Source organism: Natator depressus, chromosome 1 (genome assembly GCF_965152275.1).
Source record: "Natator depressus isolate rNatDep1 chromosome 1, rNatDep2.hap1, whole genome shotgun sequence".
Taxonomy (NCBI): Eukaryota; Metazoa; Chordata; order Testudines; family Cheloniidae; genus Natator; species Natator depressus.
Genome location: NC_134234.1, coordinates 81,943,843 through 81,965,894, shown reverse-complemented (window position 1 = coordinate 81,965,894; position 22,052 = coordinate 81,943,843). Strand labels below are relative to the sequence as shown.

Here is a 22,052-nt window from a genome sequence, read left to right as displayed (position 1 = left end):
GACCACGTTGCCGCTTTGCTGGCCAGAAAAGCCACAGAGGTTGCTTGGGACCTAGCTGATTGACCCAATGTTAGCTGGCAGATTCAGGTTAGCCTACTGGTAACACAGACAAGTTCAACTGGATATCAAAGAAGAAATCCTTTGAATGGAAACAGGCCTGGCCTGCATTCTGTCCACAAATGCAATGAACAACTGAGTTGAAGACATGAAAGACAAAGCAGAATAACTCTGAGACAAAGTAATGAGAACTGGACGTCCCACCATCCGTTTACATAAAATATGACCATGGTATTGTCAGTCAGCATCAACATGTCCCTTCCACTGAAGCACAGAAGGAATGCCATGCAAACTAATCAGAGAGAGTTGAGAGACAGAAGTCTGGGAGAGATCAGAAACCTTGCATCTGCAGGGATCCCAAGTGAGCTCCCCATCCCAGGTCCGAGCCATCTGTGACTAAGGTAAAAGATATCTGAGACAGGACAAAGGGAAATTCTTCGTAGACATGGGCTAGATCCATCCTCCAATGTAAGGCGGATAGAATCCAATTTGGTATGTGCACTAACATGTCTCTGTGGTGCCTCATTGATGAATGCACCTCAGCCAACCAGCCTTGCAGAAGTCTGAAATGCAGTCCAGTGTATTGGACTACCTAAGTGCACTCTGACAGGTTACTGAGTACCCTTGAACAGTTTCTCACTGTGGTGAGCGGATGAGCCTTTAAGTCTAGAATGAAGCTTTGTATTGTAGGAAAGCTCTGGCCGTTGTTGAGTCCAGAACTGTGCCAAAAAATTCCATTATCTGTACTGGAGAGGAAACGGTGGAAAGCATCTTACTGGCTTGAGCTCCAGAAAGTTGAGATGTAGGGAAGACCACTTGGTGGACCACGTGCCCTGGACAGTGTGGTCCTGTAGATGAGCTCCCTATCCTAGGAGTGATGCATCCAAAACTATTGCGAAAGCAGGAGGGGGATGGATGAAGGGAACTCCTGAGCATACCTTGTTCGGATTCTTCCACTAGTTGAGAGAAATTAGCACGTGGCTGGGAATAGAGAGCAACTTGTTCAGAGTGTCTCTGTTAAGGGTAGGTTTCAGAGTAACAGCCGTGTTAGTCTGTATTCACAAAAAGAAAAGGAGTACTTGTGGCACCTTAGAGACTAACCAATTTATTTGAGCGTAAGCTTTTGTGAGCTACAGCTCACTTCATCGGATGAAGTGAGCTGTAGCTCACGAAAGCTTATGCTCAAATAAATTGGTTAGTCTCTAAGGTGCCACAAGTACGCCTTTTCTTTCTGTTAAGGGTATAAACTATCCTGAAAGCAGAGTAAATGTAAACAGGCATGTACTGTGAAAAAGACTCATGCTGCCATATGCCTGAGGAGCTGCAGGCATGAATTGGCAGTGACCCATGGGCTGATTTGGACTCATGCAATAAAGTGCATCAAAGAACCCCCCCGCCCCCCTTGAAAGATGTCCCTCAGTGTCTAGACAGACCACTCGTGGCGAGAGGAGAAAGAACCAGCTAGCAGACTGCGTCAGCAGGCCTGAGTCCTGGGAAAGTAAGATACCGCTAGATTGATAGAGTGACTGATACAGAGCTCCCACAGGCTTATTGCTTCCTGGTTGGGAGTGGGGGGAGAGAACGCACGCGATGCCCTGCCTGTTTTTCTAGAACATAGCAGTCATATTGTCCGTGAGGATCAAAACAGATGTGTGTGACAGGTGGGGTAGAAATGCCTGGCAGGCCCTGAACTCCCTGACATTGATGTGCAAGAAGAGCTCTTCTTGGAGTCCAAAGACCTAGAGATCTGAGGAGCCCCATGTGGGCTCCCCAGCCGAAGGCTGATGTGTCACATACCAGCGACAAGGATGGCTGGGGTTTTGAGAAGGGTACACCAGCACATACCATGTGGCTGTGCAGCCACCATGTCAGCAACTCGAGGACCTGTACCAGAACCATGAGCACAGAGTCCAGGTCATGGTGAGAGGGGAAGTAGACTGTGGCTTGTAGAGGTCTGAGTCTTGCATGTTGCACTATGTATGTGCATGACTCCACGTAACCTATGGGACTCGGGCACTTTTGCAGTGTCATCATCCAATGACCCTGGAGAGATCTTATCGGGGACACGATCAAAAGGAACCATTTGTCCAGAAGTAGAGCCCTTGCTTGCACTGAGTCGAGTACTGCCCCCCCCCCCCCCCCCGTGAACTCTATGCTTTGAATAGGGATCAGGGAGGACTACTGGACACGTTTTTTCTGGGGCACTGGGGAAGATGATCGATGCCAGGAGACACAGGATTATGGAGGAGCACTCTGCACCGAGGTCAAGGCACTTGGTGCCAACTCCAAGCACAGCTCCAAGGCCAGTCTTAGGGCTGCCTCCAAGAGGAGGACCTTCAAAATTGAGCAACTCAGTCCTTCTGGGTCCAGGGCTTGAACTCCTTGCAAATGTGGCAGTGACCTTTCCTATGAGCTTCCTCTAAGCACCTGAGGCAGGTCAAGTGCAGGTCGCTCAAAAGCATAGACTTATCACATGATGTGCAAGGCTTGAACCCCAGTGACCGAGGCAAGCCTCGGCACCGGGACAGTGGACAACTCCACCATCTAAGAACGGAGGAGCCCAAAAAGCCCAAAACTATATAGAACTACTAAAACTACACTAATTACTAAAAACTACAATAACTATTTACACTAAAATTGACAGAAAATCCACTACGAGAAGAATTGCCTAAGCAGTGAGGGTGCCAGCAACCATTATGGGCAGTAAGAAGGAACTGAAGGGGAGTGGGCTCAGCAGGGCTCTTTATACAGACACTGAGTGTGCAACACCAGGGGGTGCTAGAGCAGACCCAAAAGGATACCACTCAGGGAAAAATTTCCAGCAACTATGCTAGGGAGACACACACCCCTACACTGGAATGGACACGTACAAGCACTCAAAGAAGAATATTACTCCCCATTGGCAAAGCTGTGTGGGGACAGTTGAGAATACAAGAGAGGAGCCTATACTGATAGTGGTCCTGAAAAATGAACGTTATAACCTCCAAAATCAATTTGTTGGAGGTAATTTGATTATCCCCAAAAGTGAGAGGACTGAGGGGGCAGGGATGTACAGCATCAGATCTGGGTAACGGAGATGTTTGTGGTCAGAATGAAAACTGTGTAGATGAAGGCTGTTGCATCAATTCAGGTGCAATGATTGAGGACTTTCACCTCTGCATTCTAGATTTCTTTTTAGGTGGCTCCAGCACCCTATGGTAGAGATGGGAAACTGAGCTGTCTAAAACCAAACTAAATCTCCTTGCTTACAGGCTTATATATGCCCATCAATCAAAGGGTGGCCCTATAGTCCTTCAACAAATGCAGGGAATCACTGTGGACTCGAGTAAGTTATGACCACCACAAGGGAGGTCCTCTACAGTGTTTTAGACTTCATGTGGAAATCTTGAAGACTGCAGCCACAACACTGGATACAGAACTACAGCTGTGAAGTCAGAGTAGGCTGCTGTGTCGCAGAATCAAGAGAAGCTCACAAAGATGTCCTTGCAAGAAGCTGTCCCTCTGATGAGAGCCTGAAGATGTTCCCTCTGCTCTTGCAGGTGGTGTTCAATAAAGCAATTAAATTTTGAATAGTTAATGTGGTTATGTTTTGTCAAAATCGCCTGGCAATTAGCAACTTTGTATGCAGGGTGGCAGACAACTAACTTTTGCAACCGAAGTCTTTGTACTTTTGATCTTTATCATTTGGGACAGCTTGCGAATGGTGTTACCTGTTACAGTCATTTGCTGAATCCACAACTAAGGAATTTGGGACAGAATGGGAAGATATGGCTAGTGGTTCAGACTAATGTAGTACTGTGTCTGTTCTCTCAGCTGTTCAGGGAGTCAGTAGTGGGGGGGGGGGGGTCCTACCAAATTGTCTTGGCAGTATTTAACAAAACTTGGTTCACTGGAAGGGCTACTTGTGCTGAAGATGGCGTGTGAAAAACACCAGCAATTTGTGCTGAGTCTCCTGTGATCCTTCAAATGGGATATGAAGAGAATCTGCTACTCTTTATATCAACTCCTGAAATTATTATAACCAGTCTACATTAAGATGTGATCCTAAAAAGGGCTGAGCTAGAGACGCATACAATTTTGCTATATATTTTGGATGAAGAAAAAAAAAGTTATGTTCAATACTTTTTACTTTTAATCATTTAATATATGTCCAGATTTTCTGTTCGGCTATAACACTTCTGAAACAAATATTTTACAGCATTAAAATAAGATGCTACTGAACGCCCATGTCTCATTTTTTACATGAAGCAAAGGCAGCTAATGTCAGCAGCTTCTATGAAAGATGTATTTACTCTTCATTCTGCTGTAATTTTTATGAATCACTGTATTACTCCTACAATGTACCATTTCCAGCGCATGCTGTATTGATATTTCTACGAGGGAACATGTTTGCTCATATAGAACTCTAGATAAAATGACTTTTTTTTGGTACTAGCACTGAGGTTCCCCCCCCACCCCATTTGTAAAATACAGACATGGCCGCTAGATGGCTTGAAAACATGACTTTCAATGTAATTTAGTGTTTTACCACTAGATGGTAGCTACAGATCATAAACTGATTCTGAACACTAGCTTGACAGTAAAAGCTCGTTTGGTTCTCGCTCAGTTGGGCTAAAATAAGCGTAGATAATGAATGACCCCTTTGCTGTTTTACACAACTAAAACTAAAAGCAGCAAGTCTGGTTTTAGGGGATCTTTGGTTTCAAAAATCACAACTTAATGCTGGAAACTAGTCAGTCAGTCATAGGGTCTGTCTACACCGCACACTCCTTTCAGCAGCATGAAGAGCACATGCACTACACAAACCCTACCACTAGCAGTGCAGGTAAGGACACATCTGAACCCTACTTGCTCAAGCAGCGTCTCCACATCAACACTATTTTTAGCAGTGTAGTTTCCCCACTGCTCAAACAGCTCCCCACTGCCAAGCCTTTCCTTTTTACCACCCCTTGCCAGGGCCTTTCACAGAAGCATGTAGCTCCACAGTGCAGTGTGGACACTACCTACTTTTCACTGTGGTGTGTACCAAAACATACCCTACATACCACTGCCAGTGATGTGCAGTGTAAACACAGCAACAGAAAATGAGTTAAGTCCCTGTTAGGGCAAGCCACAAGAAAAAGTACTGTAGGGAATAAGTCAGAATTATCTAGTTTTACATACAGTAACTCCTCACTTAAAATAGTTATGTTCCTGAAAAATGCGACTTTATGCGAAATCATGTTAAGTGAATCCAATTTCCCCATAAGAATTAGTTTAAATAGGGGGGTTAGTTCCAGGGAAATTTTTTTCACCAGACAAAAGACATATACATATACAGTATAAGTTTTAAATGAACAGTTTAATACTGTACACAGCAATGAATGATTGTAATGCTTGGTTGAGGTGGTGAAGTAAGAGTGTGGTGTATTTCCCAGGGAATGCCTTGCTGCTAAATGATGAACTAGCACTCGGCTGAGCCCTCAAGGGTTAATACGCTGCTGTTAATGTAGCCTCACGCTCTACAACGCAGCATGGACTGAGGCAGGAGGGAGGAAACACAACAGATGCAAGGCAGTAGCTGCAAACACTTCCCTGCAAAAAGTGAACATGATGATAAGCCCATGCTATCCACTCCCTCCTCCTGACAGCACGTGCAAGGCTGCACAAGTGCTAACTTTCCAAAGTGCTGGGGGGCGCATGCATGAGAGAGAGAGATGTGCATTGCTCCTTTAAGTATGCTGACCCCACTTCAAGTATGTTGCTCTTTTAAGCAGATCAGCCAGTTCAGATAGGCAGCAACAGCTTTGAGCAAGCTCCCTCCTTTCTGTCCCTGAGCCCTGTCCCCCTCCTCTGGTTTGTGGAGAGGGGGTAACGAGTGGGGGGGCAGGAGCAGGAGGACATCCTGGTATCAGCACCCCTCCCCCAGCAAACAGGAAGCTCCCGGGAACAGCTCCAAGGCAGAGGGCAGGGCAGGAGCAGCACAGCGGAAAGAGGGACAGCTGAACTGCTGCTGGGCAGCTGCCGAGCCACATACCTTACAGAGAATTTAGGGGAGCTGATGGGGGGAGGGGCTGCTGGCCCCCTCTGGATCTAATCCCCACCAGGAGGGGCTGCTCTTCCAGAGAATCCTGCAAGCAGTGGACAAAGCAGGCAGCACTGCGCAACTTTAAACGAGCTTGTTCCCTAATAGATCAGCAATGTAACAACAAAACAACAACATTAACCGGGACAACGTTAAGTGAGGAGTTACTGTACCCCAAGGAATGGGGACAATCCTCCAAGCTCTTACAGATCTCACCTTCTGGAAAGTGTTTGGTTTTTATTTCCATGCTGAAGTACCCCTTTCGTTATTTCACCCCATTCCTCTTTAACACAACCACTTGCAGAACTTTAAATCATTTCCGTCTTCACTGTTGGTGTTTAAACCCGAGCGCTGGCTCCACAGCTCCCATTGGCTGGGAACCACAGCCAGTGGGAGTTTGGGGGTGGCGCCTGCAGGCAGAAGCAGTCGCAGAGCCGCCTAGCCATGCCTCTGACCTAGGAGCAGGAGGGACAGGTTGATGCTTACAGGGAGCTGCCCAAGGTAAGCACCACCCGGATCCAACACCCTGCACCCGCTCCCGTACTCCCTCCCACATCCAACCTCCCTCCCTCCTAGTTAACGGGAATTTTTCCACTTACCAGCACCCCCCATTCCCATAACATGCCAGATAAAGCTTTTACTGTATATCTGATAGAAAAGAAATGGTGCACAGCACACAGTTTCAGTGAATGTAAGTGCTAAGGCAGTGTTGGTGGCAATCCAAAGATTATCTGGAGGCAGAGTGCTTTACATTATTAAACTTATTATCGTAATTTAAAAAGTTATATTTTACATACCTAAGTTAGTTCAACCTGAAAAAAATTAATACTATGTAGGTCTGAACAAATCCCTCCATAGCTATTTAGTCTAGTAGGTTGCCCATATAAGTATATTACAGGTAGAATCATAGAGTATCAGGGTTGGAAGGGACCTCAGGAGGTCATCTAGTCCAACCCCCTGCTCAAAGCAGGACCAATCTGCAACTAAATCATCCCAGACAGGGCTTTGTCAAGCCTGATCTTAAAAACTTCTAAGGAAGGAGATTCCACCACCTCCCTACGTAACGCATTCCACTGTTTCACCACCCTCCTAGTGAAAAAGTTTTTCCTAATATCCAACCTAAACCTCTCCCACTGCAACTTGAGACCATTACTCCTTGTTCTGTCATCTGCTACCACTGAGAACAGTCTAGATCCATCCTCTTTGGAACCCCTTTCAGGTAGTTGAAAGCAGCTATCAAATCCCCCCTCATTCTTCTCTTCCGCAGACTCAACAATCCCAGTTCCCTTAGCCTCTCCTCATAAATCATGTGTTCCACTCCCCTAATCATTTTTGTTGCCCTCCGCTGGACATTTTCCAATTTTTCCACATCCTTTTTGTAGTGTGGGGCCCAAAACTGGACACTACTCCAGATGAGGCCTCACCAATGTCGAATAGAGGGGAACGATCACGTCCCTCAATCTGCTGGCAATGCCCCCTACTTATACATCCCAAAATCCCATTGGTCTTCTTGGCAACAAGGGAAAGCTGTTGACTCATATCCAGCTTCTCGTCCACTGTAACCCCTAGGTCCTTTTCTGCAGAACTGCTGCCGAGCCATTCGGTCCCTAGTCTGTGGCGGTGCATGGGATTCTTCCATCCTAAGCGCAGGACTCTGCACTTGTCCTTGTTGAACCTCAGATTTCTTTTGTCCCAATCCTCTAATTTGTCTCGGGCCCTCTGTATCCTATCCCTGCCCTCCAGCATATCTACCTCTCCTCCCAGTTTAATGTCATCTGCAAACTTGCTGAGGGTGCAATCCACACCATCCTCCAGATCTTTTAAGAAGAGTAATTAATCACATTTCTGACATCCAGATTTTTTAATTCAAGTTAGCAGTTCTGCAGCTGTTAGAATTTCATGATGCGGTCCACCATATAATCTTGATATTCCTGAGGTTATCAACTGAGGATTTGTTCAGACCTATCTGTGATAGGTGTAAGTTAGTTTTAACACCATTCTCAGAAGTGACTGAAAAAAACACAACATACTTGCTTTTTCTGAGTAACAGGTACTGTTTTACATCTGTATATAAGTAAAAAGATTCCATTTGTTACAGTGTGTTCATGCAGATACTGTGGCTATCTTTCATAATCTGCTGTTCCAATGGAAATCTAAATTATACACCTCAAAGATCTGGGATGTAAAAATAACTCACTGAAAAATGCCAACATGAAGATGCCATCATTGCCAACTCTAAGTTGATCTGCATCGCTGAAGTCATCCCGAGGTGGATATTCTTCTTCCTGGATTTATAGGTTGGAGAAATTTTAGTGAAGGAAAGTTAACTTTAGGCTAATGCATTCTCTTGTAGATTTAAACTGTTAATTGTGTTTTTAAAAAAGTCAGACTGCCATTTGTTGACAGATATACATAAATGAACCTCAAAAGAACAAAATACTATTAAATCTATTAAGCTACAGAAAAATGAAGTTTATTGCTTTACTATGATAATTTAAATTGAGCTACAGACCATTATTTGAGACAAAAAATTATGTTCAACACCGAGCAGAAAAAAAATCCATTCTCAATGTAATTCCACTGTCTTCAGTAGTTAAGTTATACCATGGATGAATTTAGCCCAATGTATTTTAACATACCCTATTCATGTACTCAGTGTAAACAGAAGAAAATAATTGCAGTGTACTTGCCAACCAAATATGTAGGCATAATAGCTAATATCCATTTTCACTGTTTGTGCCATTTATCCTCATGTATCAGGTAATTATTTTCTTCCAACTTGAGAGGATATCATTAAGTTGTCACGGAATTCACATTCTGTATGTTGACTAATATTTACCATATTAGAAATCCTTGACTTACGAAAGTTCAAGGGATCACCACATTTTCAGAACCGCAGAATTAACTGAGGTTTCTGGTTTTGTTTGTTGGTGTTGTTTTTTGTTTGTTTAAGTAAAATGTCATCTTTCATCACAACATACTTTATAAACTATACACAAGGATGTCTACTGTAGAGACATTTTTAAATAATTCCCATAGCTGTGACCACCATTTTAGCTCCTTATTTCCAAACAGTTTTTATGTAACGACAGTTCAATCACATTTAAATACCGTAGAAGACTGGATTTTAAGGGTCTGTTTTGGAAGCCTCAGATCCCAAAACTAGCAATAAGTTTGTATTTGTACAGGTTGTGTGACCTACAAAAATCTAAGAGATAATATGTATGAAGATATTTATTTATATACAAGAAGCAAGAAACTATTTTAATTCATCTTTTTAAAGTGAGATCTTCATATAGTTTTCAGCTGTTGGGGCAGAAGGGGGACAGCTGACATAAGAACATTTTACGCTACCAAAGTAGACTAAACTAAGGTAAGTTCCATCTTTTAAGCTTCTAAATTTAAGTATCTGGAATAAGAAAAATCAGTTTAATATAGCACACAGTGAAGTACCTAGTTTCTTAAGAAGCTAAACTTTCTTTTTGTGGATACAGACTAACACAGCTGCTACTCTGAAACCTGTCAGTTTATTTTCTAACTTCTTTAAGAAGTCAAGTCACACACAAGGAGACACCTACAAGATAATGATCCACAAAATTCATATTAAGACACTGAAATCCCTAATCCTTGCTTTGTTTTAATGATTTAAATGTTTCTTCTCAATCTTTGATTTTGATAAGAGAAAATGTATACATCGTGTAGGCAAGACAAATGCCAAACTAAGAATTGTAGGTGTAATGATACAGTAAGAAAAAAATATTCATTTAATTTGATAATTATTAATTTACATGGCAAAACTGCAAAGTTGTAACTGAACAAAAAAAAATAGTACACAACAGTCCTCTTTAAAGTACAGAAAATACACATTTTAAAGTCACTTCATGTAACTTTGGGCACCCCAACACTGACCCTTTCACTGCTATTTGATCTTATTCCAGGTCCAAACTCAAATGCTAAGCTAGAAACAGCAACTTTCACACAATAAAATTCTTATCCATACACGTGAAATCTGTATTATCTGGTTAGAGGAATTTTAATAGAAGGTTTGAAAATGAGTATTTAAGATTTGTACTTAAGGCTAAGTGAATAAAAAGTGATGCAAAGCTAAAAATAATGATGCAGTTGTTTAACAGTGGCAAGACAGGCTTCCTCTAGCTGAAAATAGCATAATGGTCAGGAGAGAAAATATAAATTCTTGTAGCTTCTTAAAGAGTCTCTCCCCCCACCCATCAGCCCTAATACTATTTTAGTTCATCTACATTAAAGGGGAAAACAGACATATAATACCAAACTAGCAAAATTAATTTGCTTATTTACTGTTCTTATCTACAGCAAAATATAAACTTATCAATTTTACAAATGAAGTAATATTTCAGAGGGTATGATCTCCTTCCTTTGAAGTTTTTAAGATCAGGCTTGACAAAGCCCTGGCTGGGATGATTTAGTTGTGGATTGGTGCTGCTTTGAGCAGGGGGTTGGACTAGATGACCACATGAGGTCCCTTCCAACCCTGATATTCTGTGATCAAAAATACTTCCCGGATGCTGTTCTAACCTTTGCTTTGTATCTTCTATGACATCTAAAACACTTTTTTTTAAAAAAAAAGTGTTTTAAACTAACACTATGTGATCTATAGATGAGACATCTGACTAATGCATCTCCTGTTAACAGAGGGTTGGGTGCACTCATTTTTACCAGGTAAGTTTTATTACAAAAAGGAAGGACAGACAACTGGGACACATTTGCAAAAGGTGGTCGTCTTCAACGTGCACAATGGCCACTAAGTGCACATTGGCCTCATAATGGCCACTAAGTGCCCAGAGCCATTTTTTAAAATTCATGGTAAAAATACCCCTCGGCGCAGAAAAATCACTCTGCTTTGAAAACATAGCTTGGAAAATTAGGCACCCTAGAGAACTTAGGCAGAATGTAGCATCTCTGTAAATGCCAAATAGGCTCACCATTTAGGCACAAGCCCTAGGAGCCTGTGTGCATCTTTCGGCACCTAAATGGCATTGAACGTTTAGCCCAACTGCTGTTATAGCTTTAAAAAAAAAAAAGGGTCATGTTTTTGAAGTTACATTACATAAAAGTTTACATACAATGTGCACATTTCTCAAATTCATGTGCCAAAGTTTACTTTCTCAGTCTTTGATGGCACAAAATAGAATTCTTCTTGATTTAAATCAAAAATGTTACCCAAATCAGACGTCAAGATTTATAAAACCAGTTTGAGAACATTTCAATCTCTCTGCTCACTCGATTACAGAACTAAAAATGGCAATTCAACAAAAAAACTTCAAAAAACAGACTCCAACAAGAGACTGCTGAATCGGAATTAATTTGCAAACTGGACACCATTAAATTAAGCTTGAATAAAGACTGGGAGTGGATGGGTCATTACACAAAGTAAAACTATTTCCCCGTGTTTATTCCCCCGACCCCCCACTATTCCTCACATGTTCTTGTGAGCTGCTGGAAATGGCCGACCTCGATTATCACTACAAAAGGTTTTTTTCCCTCTCCTGCTGGTAATAGCTCACCTTACCTGATCACTCTCCTTATAGTGTGCATGGCAACATCCATTGTTTCATGTTGTCTGTGTACATAAAACCTCCCCACTGTATTTTCCACTGCATGCATCCGATGAAGTGAGCTGTAGTTCACGAAAGCTTATGCTCAAATAAATTTGTTAGTCTCTAAGGTGCCACAGGTACTCCTTTTCTTTCAATGTTGCTTTAGTTATTTATTTTTTGAAAAGGTGGAAAGAGAATCACATTCTTCATTATTTAACCATAGTGCACCATGGTGTATCTACATAGATGGTGTGATGTTGCACCCCATAATGCTTTATGGGAATATTCTTATGAATGTATATATGACATAACTGGAATGTGTTTTATGCTACATATGCCACACAACATCTCTGTAAAGGTTATGATCTACTGAATATATTCATCCTATTTGTATGCATGCATTATTTTTGTACTTGAAGTTATGAATACTGGCTATGTACTTGTTTAATTTTAAGTAGCCTCAGTGAAGCAGTTGGTCAGTTTCCTGAGAAAAGACTATTCTCAGTAAGTGCCCAATCAAGAAACACTTAAGCTAAGAATGAACTTGGAGACGCCAATCCACATCTAAGCTTTCCCAGGAATGTGGCCTGGCTAGTGAGGAACTCAGTCATGCATGGACATGTGACTTGCCCAGGTGACTCCAAAATTCCATCTTGGAGCTGAATTCTGGATAGGAGAGAGGAGGGGGTCTCCATCCACAAGAGAAAGTCTATTTAAGCCCCTGGGAGACCCCTCCATTTTGTCTTCAGCTGGCTCAATAGATCTTTTGGGGGTGGAGAGGCTACCTGGAAGAAACTGGAACAAAGGACAGTAACCACAGCAGTGTGAGTGACTGCTGGACCCAGACTAGAAGGAGGCTAGTCAGTAAAAGAAACTTCTTGGAAATCTCACCCTCAGAGATGTTCATCTGTAATCATTTTCTACTGTACTAGGTTTAGATTTGTGGGTTTTATTTTATTTTGCTTGGTAATTCACTTTGTTCTGTCTGTTATTACTTGGAACCACTTAAATCCTACTTTTTGATTTAATAAAAAAATCACATTTTACTTATTAATTAACCCAGAGTATGTATTAATACCTGAGGGGGGCGGGGAGGGGGAGAGCACGGACACCAACAGCTGTGCATTGCTCTCTATATCACTGTTATAGAGGGCAAATAATTTATGAGTTTACCCTGTATAAACTTTATACAGGGTAAAAAACTGATTTATTGGGGGTCTGGACACTTTGGGAACTGGATACCTGAGTGTTGGAGACAGGAACACTTCTTAAGCTGTTTTCAGTTTAGCCTGCAACTTGTGGGAGACCTGGGTCTGTGTTTGTAACAGGCTAGCGTGTCTGGGTTGAACCAGGCAGGGTTCTCAAGTCCCAAGCTGCTAGGGAAAACTGGCTCAGAGGCAGTCCCAGCACATCAGATAGCAATTCTCAAGGGGGTTTCTGTGATCCAACCCGTCACAGATGGATTACAACTTTTTGAACAGCAAAAAGTAATTTGCTAATATTTTTATATACAAACATAAGAACAGCCATACCGGGTCAGACCAAAGATCCATCTAGCCCAGTATCCTGTCTTCTGACAATGGCCAATGTCAGGTGCCCCAGAGGAAATGAACGGAACAGGTAATTAGAGGTGATCTATTCCTTGTCGCTGATTCCCAGCTTCTGGCAAACAGGCTAGGAACACCATCCCTGCCCATCCTGGCTCATAGCCATTGATGGACCTATCCTCCATGAATTTATCTAGTTCTTTTTTAACCCTATTACAGTCTTGGCCTTCACAACATCCCCTGGCAAAGAGTTCCACAGGTTGACTGTGCATTGTGAGCATACTTCCTTTTGTTTGTTTTAAACTTGCTGCCTATTAATTTCTTTTGGTGACCCCTACTTCTTGTGTTATGAGAAGGAGTAAGTAACATTTCATTATTTACTTTCTTCACACCAGTCATGATTTTGTAGACCTCCATCATATCCCCCTTAGCCATCTCTTTTCCAAGCTGTAAAGTCCCAGTTTCATTACTCTCTCCTCATATGCAAGCCATTCCATACCCCTAATCATTTTGGTTCCTCTTTTCTGAAACTTTTCCAATTACAATATATCTTTGAGATCAGGCAACCACATCTGTCTGCAGTAGTCAAGATGTGGATGTACCATGGATTTATATAAAGGCAATATGATATTTTCTATCTTAATATCTATCCCTTTCTTAATGATGCCCAACATTCTGTTAGCTTTTTTGACTGCCCTGCACAGTGAGTGGATGTTTTCAGAGAACTATTCACAATGACTCCAAGATATCTTTCTTGAGTGATAACAGCTAATTTAGACCCACCATTTTATATGTATAGTTGGGATTCTGTTTTCCAATGTGAATTACTTTTCATTTATAAACAATGAACTTTATCTGCCATTTTGTTTCCCAGTCACCTAGTTTTGAGAGACCCTTTTGTAGCTCTTCGCAGTTTGCCGGGGACTTCATTATCTTGAGTAGTTTTGCATTATCTGCAAATTTTGCCACTTCACTGTTTACCCCTTTTTCCAGGTCATTTATGATTCTGTTGAATAGGACTGGTCCCAGTACAGACCCCTAGGGGACACGACTATTTACCTCTCTCCATTCTGAAAACTGACCATTTGTTCCTACCCTTTGTTTCTTGCCTTTTAACCAGTTACCAATCCATGAGAGGACCTTCCCTCTTATCCCAATAAAATTAAATGATAAAGTTCTGTCTAGATCCATGAAAGCATTATAAACTCAGATTTCTGCTATCTTTACATGTCTAGGTCCCACATATGAATGGAAAACTACACAGTGAAATCAAGATCTTTCCTGGGGAATCTGAGTGCAGAAATTGGCATAATTCTAATAATTTTAATCTATTTTGTAAAATTTGAGGGCTCTTATTGTATGAATAGTGCAATTCAAGACCAGGCTGTACTAACAGTGTCATAACATTTACATATTAAATTCTGATAACCTTGAAAGTAATGCAATTGGGCACTGTCATACTCATCTTAGAGCAAGAGGTTATAGCTGCATGTAAAATTTAAGTAACCCCAGATTATACAAGCCATCTGGCAGCATAAGGTTTTATAATCATAGAAATGACAGATTGAAGACACCTTTCAGGCCAGTAATCATGCCTCCACTAATACAGGTTTGCCCTGGACAGCAAATCTTGTTTTGTTTAGTTTTGTTTTAGATGTTTCAGTCTTTCTGCAAAAATAAATACCCCCAGCTTCTTACTGGTGTTTTTAATGGGGTCTCTGAATTTAATTTTTTGGTCATGTGGTGACCTGAACTGAATCCCAATTATTCCTTAATATCATCTTTTCATAATTTTTTTTTTAACTATGTGGAAACTGCTACGAATGCAAAATGTTGCTTCAACAACATTCTATAAAAATTAAAGACATGTCTCTGCTTCCCAACTGTAAACTCCTGATGTCTCTTGCGCTCTAAACAAAAGCTTTAAATCACTTAACCCCTTTTATTGCACAGTTCATATAGTGGATTATGCAGCCCGAAAGATTCATACACATTTTTTGTAACTGTTATAGATCTTATGATATACTTGTGCCTATACAACTGATTTGGTTTCTAAGACCAAAACTAAAGTATTTTTACCTCCTTAAATGTTGCAATCCATTAACTATCTGGATAAGTATCACAAATACAATAGCATATCCTGTACACAGAGGCACTAACTTTCCAGCATCTTCAATTTTAGTAGCACCTGTTATTGCCACTATGAGTAAGGTTCTACCATCAGCTCCATTATGAATGTTTTTCAGGGGTTTATAACTTTCTTGTAACTGAAACTTGGAATGTAGGGTCTACCCTAAGAAAAACTGGCTAGTCAATTAAGAAAGCTGATTCTTAAGGAACCCGTTTGACAGTTAGCTGGTGCAGTTCTATACAAACGCAAATGGTTTTCAGAGTAATTTTTTTTAATTGGATTTATAATCCCCTGAAAAAGGGTTGACGTACATATTAGCAGAATTCAAATATAGATTCTAAAATGGCACATATTTAGCGTATGCAACAATTCTGAGACTTCAATAAGAATTCTGAAGTGGGTAAGGGAACCCATCATTATTTACCAGCAGGAAAATTCACAGCAACGTCTCAACTAAATAGAACTGTACCATACCTCTGGTGGACTGAGGAATATTTCATCAAACAGACTCCTAGACTCCCTAAACTGGCCGTGCTAAGCATGTAAAACAAACATAAGACAAAAGAACTAAAGAACAGTGTTAAGAGAACGTTATTACAGACAAACCAACCATTTAATTATTTTAAATATTCTGTTTTCATTTAAATGACGTTTAAAATGTCACTTAGATTCTAATTGCACTTCCCCGGTTTTCATTATACATTTAAATTCTACACTTTCAAAAGGAATGAATTAGCGAGGGGAAACTTGGGGGTGGAGAGGACGGAATACCACACATATACCAATATTACACACAAAAAACGCAACATGAAAAAACAGTAAGGTTGAAAAGTCAAGCACTCAAAAGTTAGGAAATACCATAATTAAGGTTGCCAGGGCAACATTATTACCCTTAACACTCTAAAAAGATCAAAAATATTTGTTTCAATTGGTCTATTTTTTGTCAGCAATAAAAAGCAACATACTTCTCTGACTTAAGTTACCTCTTTGCTACTAACAGAAACCATTCATAATATCACAGCACTATCCCAGGAATTGGAATTGTTAACTCAGTGAATCTGCATCCTCCCCTCCCTCCAGATATGTACTAGCTATAGAGTCAAAATCTAACCAAGAACGTGGCTTTTTAAAGTGTTTAGCAAACAGCTGTACTTCAAAGAAATGCTCTTCAGTTCTATAGCACTTCACATCTTCAGAATGTCTTGCAAACATCTAACTAAATTTTAAAAGCTATTTAGCATCCAAAAGACATCACTTGATAACAATGATTATTAAAAAAAGGTTGAAGTGTGGGCCTAAATGCTTTTTAAACACTACTTTAGAGTACTGTACATTATCAAAATCAACTTCGTTTACAGATTCCCCAAAAGATTTTTACAGAGATATTTCACTTACTCTTTGGGCAGCTTCTGCTGCAGCAGCTGCCATTGCTGCAGCTTTGGCTTTCTCTGCTTCATCATAAGTAGGAAGAGAGGTAGCTACACTATATGGAGGTGGTACAGGGTAAAATTCATTAGGTGTTTCTGTTAAAAACAAAAAATGAGATTCATGCTTTGTATCCCAGAAAAATATCAACAGGAACAATAGACTACAGCAATCTTAAAAAACGCGCAATAAAGTAACAGCAAGCCTGGTGACATTTAAAACTGTCCAGTCATAAACTTCAGTCTCTTTGTTCTACAGCAACTTGACCTATAAGTGCTTACAGACATTGTGAGAATTTTCGTTTTTTTTTATTTTTTAATGAACAGGAAAGAGTGAATCACAATTTAAAGATGCCTACTCCTGCAACTCAAAAGTAATTAATTTAAAGTTTGACCTAGATACTGCAAAAGGGCGAAGAGTTTTGGAACTAAGATTACATTCTGCTGAAAAGCAAATGCAAGCATTCATCAGATACAATAATTTGCATATGAGTGGGTGAGAGAAGGGTGCAAAGAAACATCCTAAAAGAAGAGTTTCAGGTTCTTAGTGTTAAAAAAAAAAATGAACTGAGGCCTATCCTGGTCATGTCACATCTCATCAACTGCAGAACGCTGTTGCAAACTGCAGCTGGTCTACTGAGGCAAGACAACTGCTTGTTCTTGGAATGGCTCAATTTTGCCAATTTAGTATGTAAAGTATTGCTTTTAAAAAAGTAACGTGAACAACAAATTTTGTTTTATGACATTATTTATATACCAAATGCACAAATTATTAATACATTGCAAAACCAAGCAATATTAACAAGTGTCTAGTACTTGGCTTCCCATCAGCATATAACAGGATTCTGCAGCTGATTAAATGATGCCAGCAGAGGTGCTTCTCTTGCAAATACTTCATATGCGTGAAAATTTATTCATGGCAGTCACATGCGAAATGTATGCACTGTGGCCCTGATCCTGCAAACCTGCGGACTATTCTGAATAAGAGCCAAAGAAGGCCTGTGGAATTAAAGTACACAGAATTTAAAAAAAAAAAAAAAAATGGACTATCTTGAGCTAATAATATGCTACTTGCAGAGTCTGGTAATTTGGGCAGTCAGCACAATTCTAAAAAGTTGCCTGGGTTTTGGTTAAAACACACACAAAAAAGAGAAACATACATCTGTGGGTCACCTTTAATCAGGTAACAGTAAGCATGGGGGGGGGGGAAGTTTGCATCATACTCCCCCAAATCAGTAGCTGACTCATGATATTTGTACTTCTCCAACAGTAATACTACCTAGAGCTGTTATATAATAAAGGGAAAATACCTGAGGTTGCAGCTGCTTCTACAGCAATACTGCAATAAGGTGGAGGAGAAACATCTGCTTCAGATAAAGCTGCTGGTTGAGAATTTTGTGCAGTCTCTGTCGAAGTCGATGGCTCTTCAACAGTTGACTCTGGAGGATCATCTTCATTGTGAAGCTTAAAAAAACCCACCAACACAAAAATATCAAAAATCGTTCAGGGAATTCTTTATGTACAAGTTATTGACATTAACCTCTTCAGATGTTACCAAAGAATAGAAATTTAGCACTATTTTTAGGTTAGTGGAATAATTTCAAACTTCTGCTAATAAATTCAGGGACTAAGCTAATATACCCAACAGTTAAGATTTAATAGACACAAGAGGCTTTATCCAAGTACTTCTAACAGCAACCTTTCTTAAGCAATCACTTCAAAAGTACCTCAAAATGTTCAGTACAATTCCATTCTATTTTAAAACCTCCTCTGCTATCAAACTGATTTCTGATGCTTAAAATGGGCTTCACTGAAGTGCAAAGTATTTTCTTAAAAAGAGCATTGAAGATCCTAAACCAGAAGTGGGCAAACTATGGCCCGTGGGCCACATCCAGCCCATGGGACCGTCCTGCCCGGCCCTCGAGCTCCCAGCTTGGGAGGCTAACCCCCTGCCCCTCCCACACAGCCTCAGCTTGCTATGCCAGCAGTGCTGTGGGTGGTGGGGCTGTGAGCTCCTGCTACACAGCACAGTTGCAAGAGCCGCCAGGGTGTAGTGTATTAAATTGCTCCCCGTAGGAATGTGCTACTTACTAAGCACCAGGACTGGCAGCTGTAAGTAGTACACAGTAAGCATCACATTCTTATGGGGAGCAATTTAACACACCACAACTCCCCGAACACCCTGGCCCTCCACCCCGATCCACCCCTCCCACTTCCCTGACTGCTCCCCTCAGAACCGCCCCACCCCGCTCCCTGTCCTCTGACTGCCTCCTCCCAGGACCCCCCACCCCAACCTGGATCCCACCCCCTATCCAACCCTCCCTACTCCCTGTCCCCAGACTGCCCCGACCCCTATCTACACCCCATCCCCAACAGGCCCCCCAGGATTCCCACGCCTATCCAACTGCCCCTGTTCCCTGTCCCGACTGCCCCCCAGAACCCTCTGCCCCTTATCCAACCCTCCCACTCCCCGCCCCCTTACCATGCCGCTCAGAGCGCCAGGACTTGCAGCTGTAAGTAGTACACCATAAGTAACACATTCCTACAGGGAGCAATTTAATACACTACACCCGGCCCTCCATACAGTTTCGGAACCCCGATGTGGCCTACATGCCAAAAACACCCTATTCCAGGGATTCTCAAACTTTTGTACTGGTGACCCCTTTCACATAGCAAGCCTCTGAGTGTGACCTCCGTATAAATTAAGAACACTTTTATATATTTAAACACCAATATAAATGCTGGAGGCAAAGTGGGGTTTGAGGTGGAGGCTGACAGCTCACGACCCCCCATGTAATTACCTCGCGGCCCCCTGAGGGCTCCCGACCCCAAGTTTGAGAACCGCTGCCCTATTCTGTTTATCTCCTTATTATTTGAACCCATGCGTATTCTGTTTTATAGTCTTGTCAACTCAAATTCTGAGACAGCCTATATTCTTATTAAAGCCCCGCCTCTACCAATAATCTCTTTCCCACATACATTTACTGTAATCAGTTATGGTATTGCAGGGTTTATTTTTTAAACTTTGTGTTTTAGAGCTATTTTACAGTGAAGTATACAAGTACACATGATCTATAGGAGAAGAATTTGGGTAGGCAAGTATACGGATTTAAAAGAAAAAAACAAAAAAACAAAAACAAAACAAAACCTTATTTGGCCATGATGCTGTACTAACACCCTTAAGTAGAGAAAATCCTTGCGGTTATTGGAGCCAAAAACAAATATCCTTCAGAAAATGAAAATCCAATCTAACAAATTCAACAGAAAGGAGCACAAAACTATGGCAAGGAGAAAGTACTGGTATTAGGAGGGCTAAAAGATTTGAAGAGCAAAAAGCTAAAAAGATTAAAACATATGAAATTAAGCATAAGACGACTAGTGGTTTCTTTGGATTAACTGAATTAAGGAAGATAAAGATATTAGAGAAAAGAAATTTCTTTACATCAACCTTCACTGTAAGAGATATTGGTGAGATACCTATCTCAATCTTACTCTGATTAAGTAAGAAAGATAAAGTGCTATTGGAGACTGGTATGCCAAAGAGGAGACTGTTGAATAAATTTGGTAAGGGATAACAAAGTCTGCAAACAGACAGCAAACATGTGGAGGAACTTGAAAAATAAAACAGATCACCTAATATGCCAGAGAGGACTGAAAAGTTGTAAATATTGTTCCAGTGCCTATCTTTTTTTCAAAAGGTATTAGGAGATATTGTGGGAATTACAGACCAATAAAACTTAGTTCCATTGCAGATACGTTGTTTGAAAAGACAGTTACCAAGTAATTATAAAACACCTTGAGAAAAATGATTTTTAGGACAAGATAGCATGGTTTCTGTAAAGGAAAACCGTTTCTCTATGATCCACTAGAAATCTTTAAATGTTTCACAAAATAGCAGATCAAATATAGTTTATTTGGACTTTCAAAAAAATTCTTGGTCAAGAATCCCGCACAAGATGTTACTCAAGGAACTACGTATGCATCAGATGAGAAGTAAAAATATCATGAATTAGGAAGTGGGTAAAACAGAAAATCAGTAGGAATAAGTGATCAACTTTCATTATGACAAAGGGTTAATACTGGGGTACCACAAGGATATATTCTGGGACCAGTAGTATCTTATTACTGATCCAGACAAGTGGATGAATGAACATTAATGTGAAAAATACACAGATGACACAAAATTATTTAGCTTAGCTAAGACTAGAGAAAACTCTGCAGAACTTCAGAATGACCTAACAATTTAGGCATATGGGTAGCAAACAAAGACAAAATTCAATCAGGACTATCAAGGCAAAGTGGAACAAAAAAACCAGACTGCACTAATGCAAACGGCGGGGTTCTGAATTAACTATAACTTCAGAAGAAACATTTGGGTGTTTTATTGGAGACAGCTCAAGTGTTGGGATGCATAAGGGATAGGGAATACAGGAAATATGTTTTATAGAAGCTGATTGTACACCTTTATTTGGAATACTCTCTGCAGTTCTGTCTACCCTATCTCAAAAAGGAACAAAAACAGAAGAGATCCAAAGAAAGGTGGCAAAGGAGACAAGGAAGAACTCCCATATGAAGAGACTGAAAAGACTGAAGACGTTCAGTGTAGTGAGGAAGCATAATAGGAGGTACACAAAATAATTCTTGTCTCATTCAACACATTTAACTTCTCTTGTATTACAAAAGCAAGGAGTCATTCTAGGAAATTGAAAAACAAGTTATATAAGGCAACACTTAAATAAGCAATGCCAATGGAACTCATTGCCACAAGATGTGATGGAGGCCAGAGCTTAGTATGATTAAAAAGATCAGCCAGTTATACTAGACAGAAAAATCAGAAGGGATCTAACTACACCAGCCCCCATGTTCCAAGACGTGAACCAATCATTAACTGATGAGGATTAGGAAGAAGTCTACAGGTTTTTCCATGATCCTTTACCACAGGATTTGTTGGGCCTTCTCTGAAGCACCTGATGCTATCATTGGCAGACACAGTATCCTCCTGGAGTAAATGATCTGACATGGTATATCAATTGCTCTGTCAGCTAAGTCACTACATTCTGAGAAGTTGATATTTAATAGTAGCATTTTCAAAAAAAATACATTGGGATACTGCTTTAAAACAGTAATCTGATTTATGCCATTCCATTAAGAGGAAACAGATTGTTTATTTTTGCCATCATAACAAGTGAATTGCTGCCAAGCAGTTATGAAGACTTTCTGTGCTAACCACTGTGAGACAAGGAGTCTCCTACG

At 40.8% G+C, this 22,052-nt stretch overlaps 1 protein-coding gene across 3 annotated transcripts in view; it reads right to left on the bottom strand.

Moving 5' to 3' along the window:
- Positions 1–22,052, bottom strand: part of NDFIP2 (Nedd4 family interacting protein 2) — a 67,007-nt gene that overhangs the window by 22,911 nt on the left and 22,044 nt on the right. For 2 of the 3 annotated variants that reach the window (XM_074962370.1, XM_074962369.1), the window contains exons 2-5: positions 18,110–18,263; positions 16,771–16,898; positions 15,850–15,909; positions 8,319–8,406 (exon numbers count right to left, since the gene is read on the bottom strand). In XM_074962370.1, the coding sequence (XP_074818471.1) occupies positions 8,319–8,406; positions 15,850–15,909; positions 16,771–16,898; positions 18,110–18,263 (430 nt within the window). The remainder of the gene's footprint in view (positions 1–8,318; positions 8,407–15,849; positions 15,910–16,770; positions 16,899–18,109; positions 18,264–22,052) is intronic. The other variant, XM_074962371.1, reaches the window with a different exon arrangement.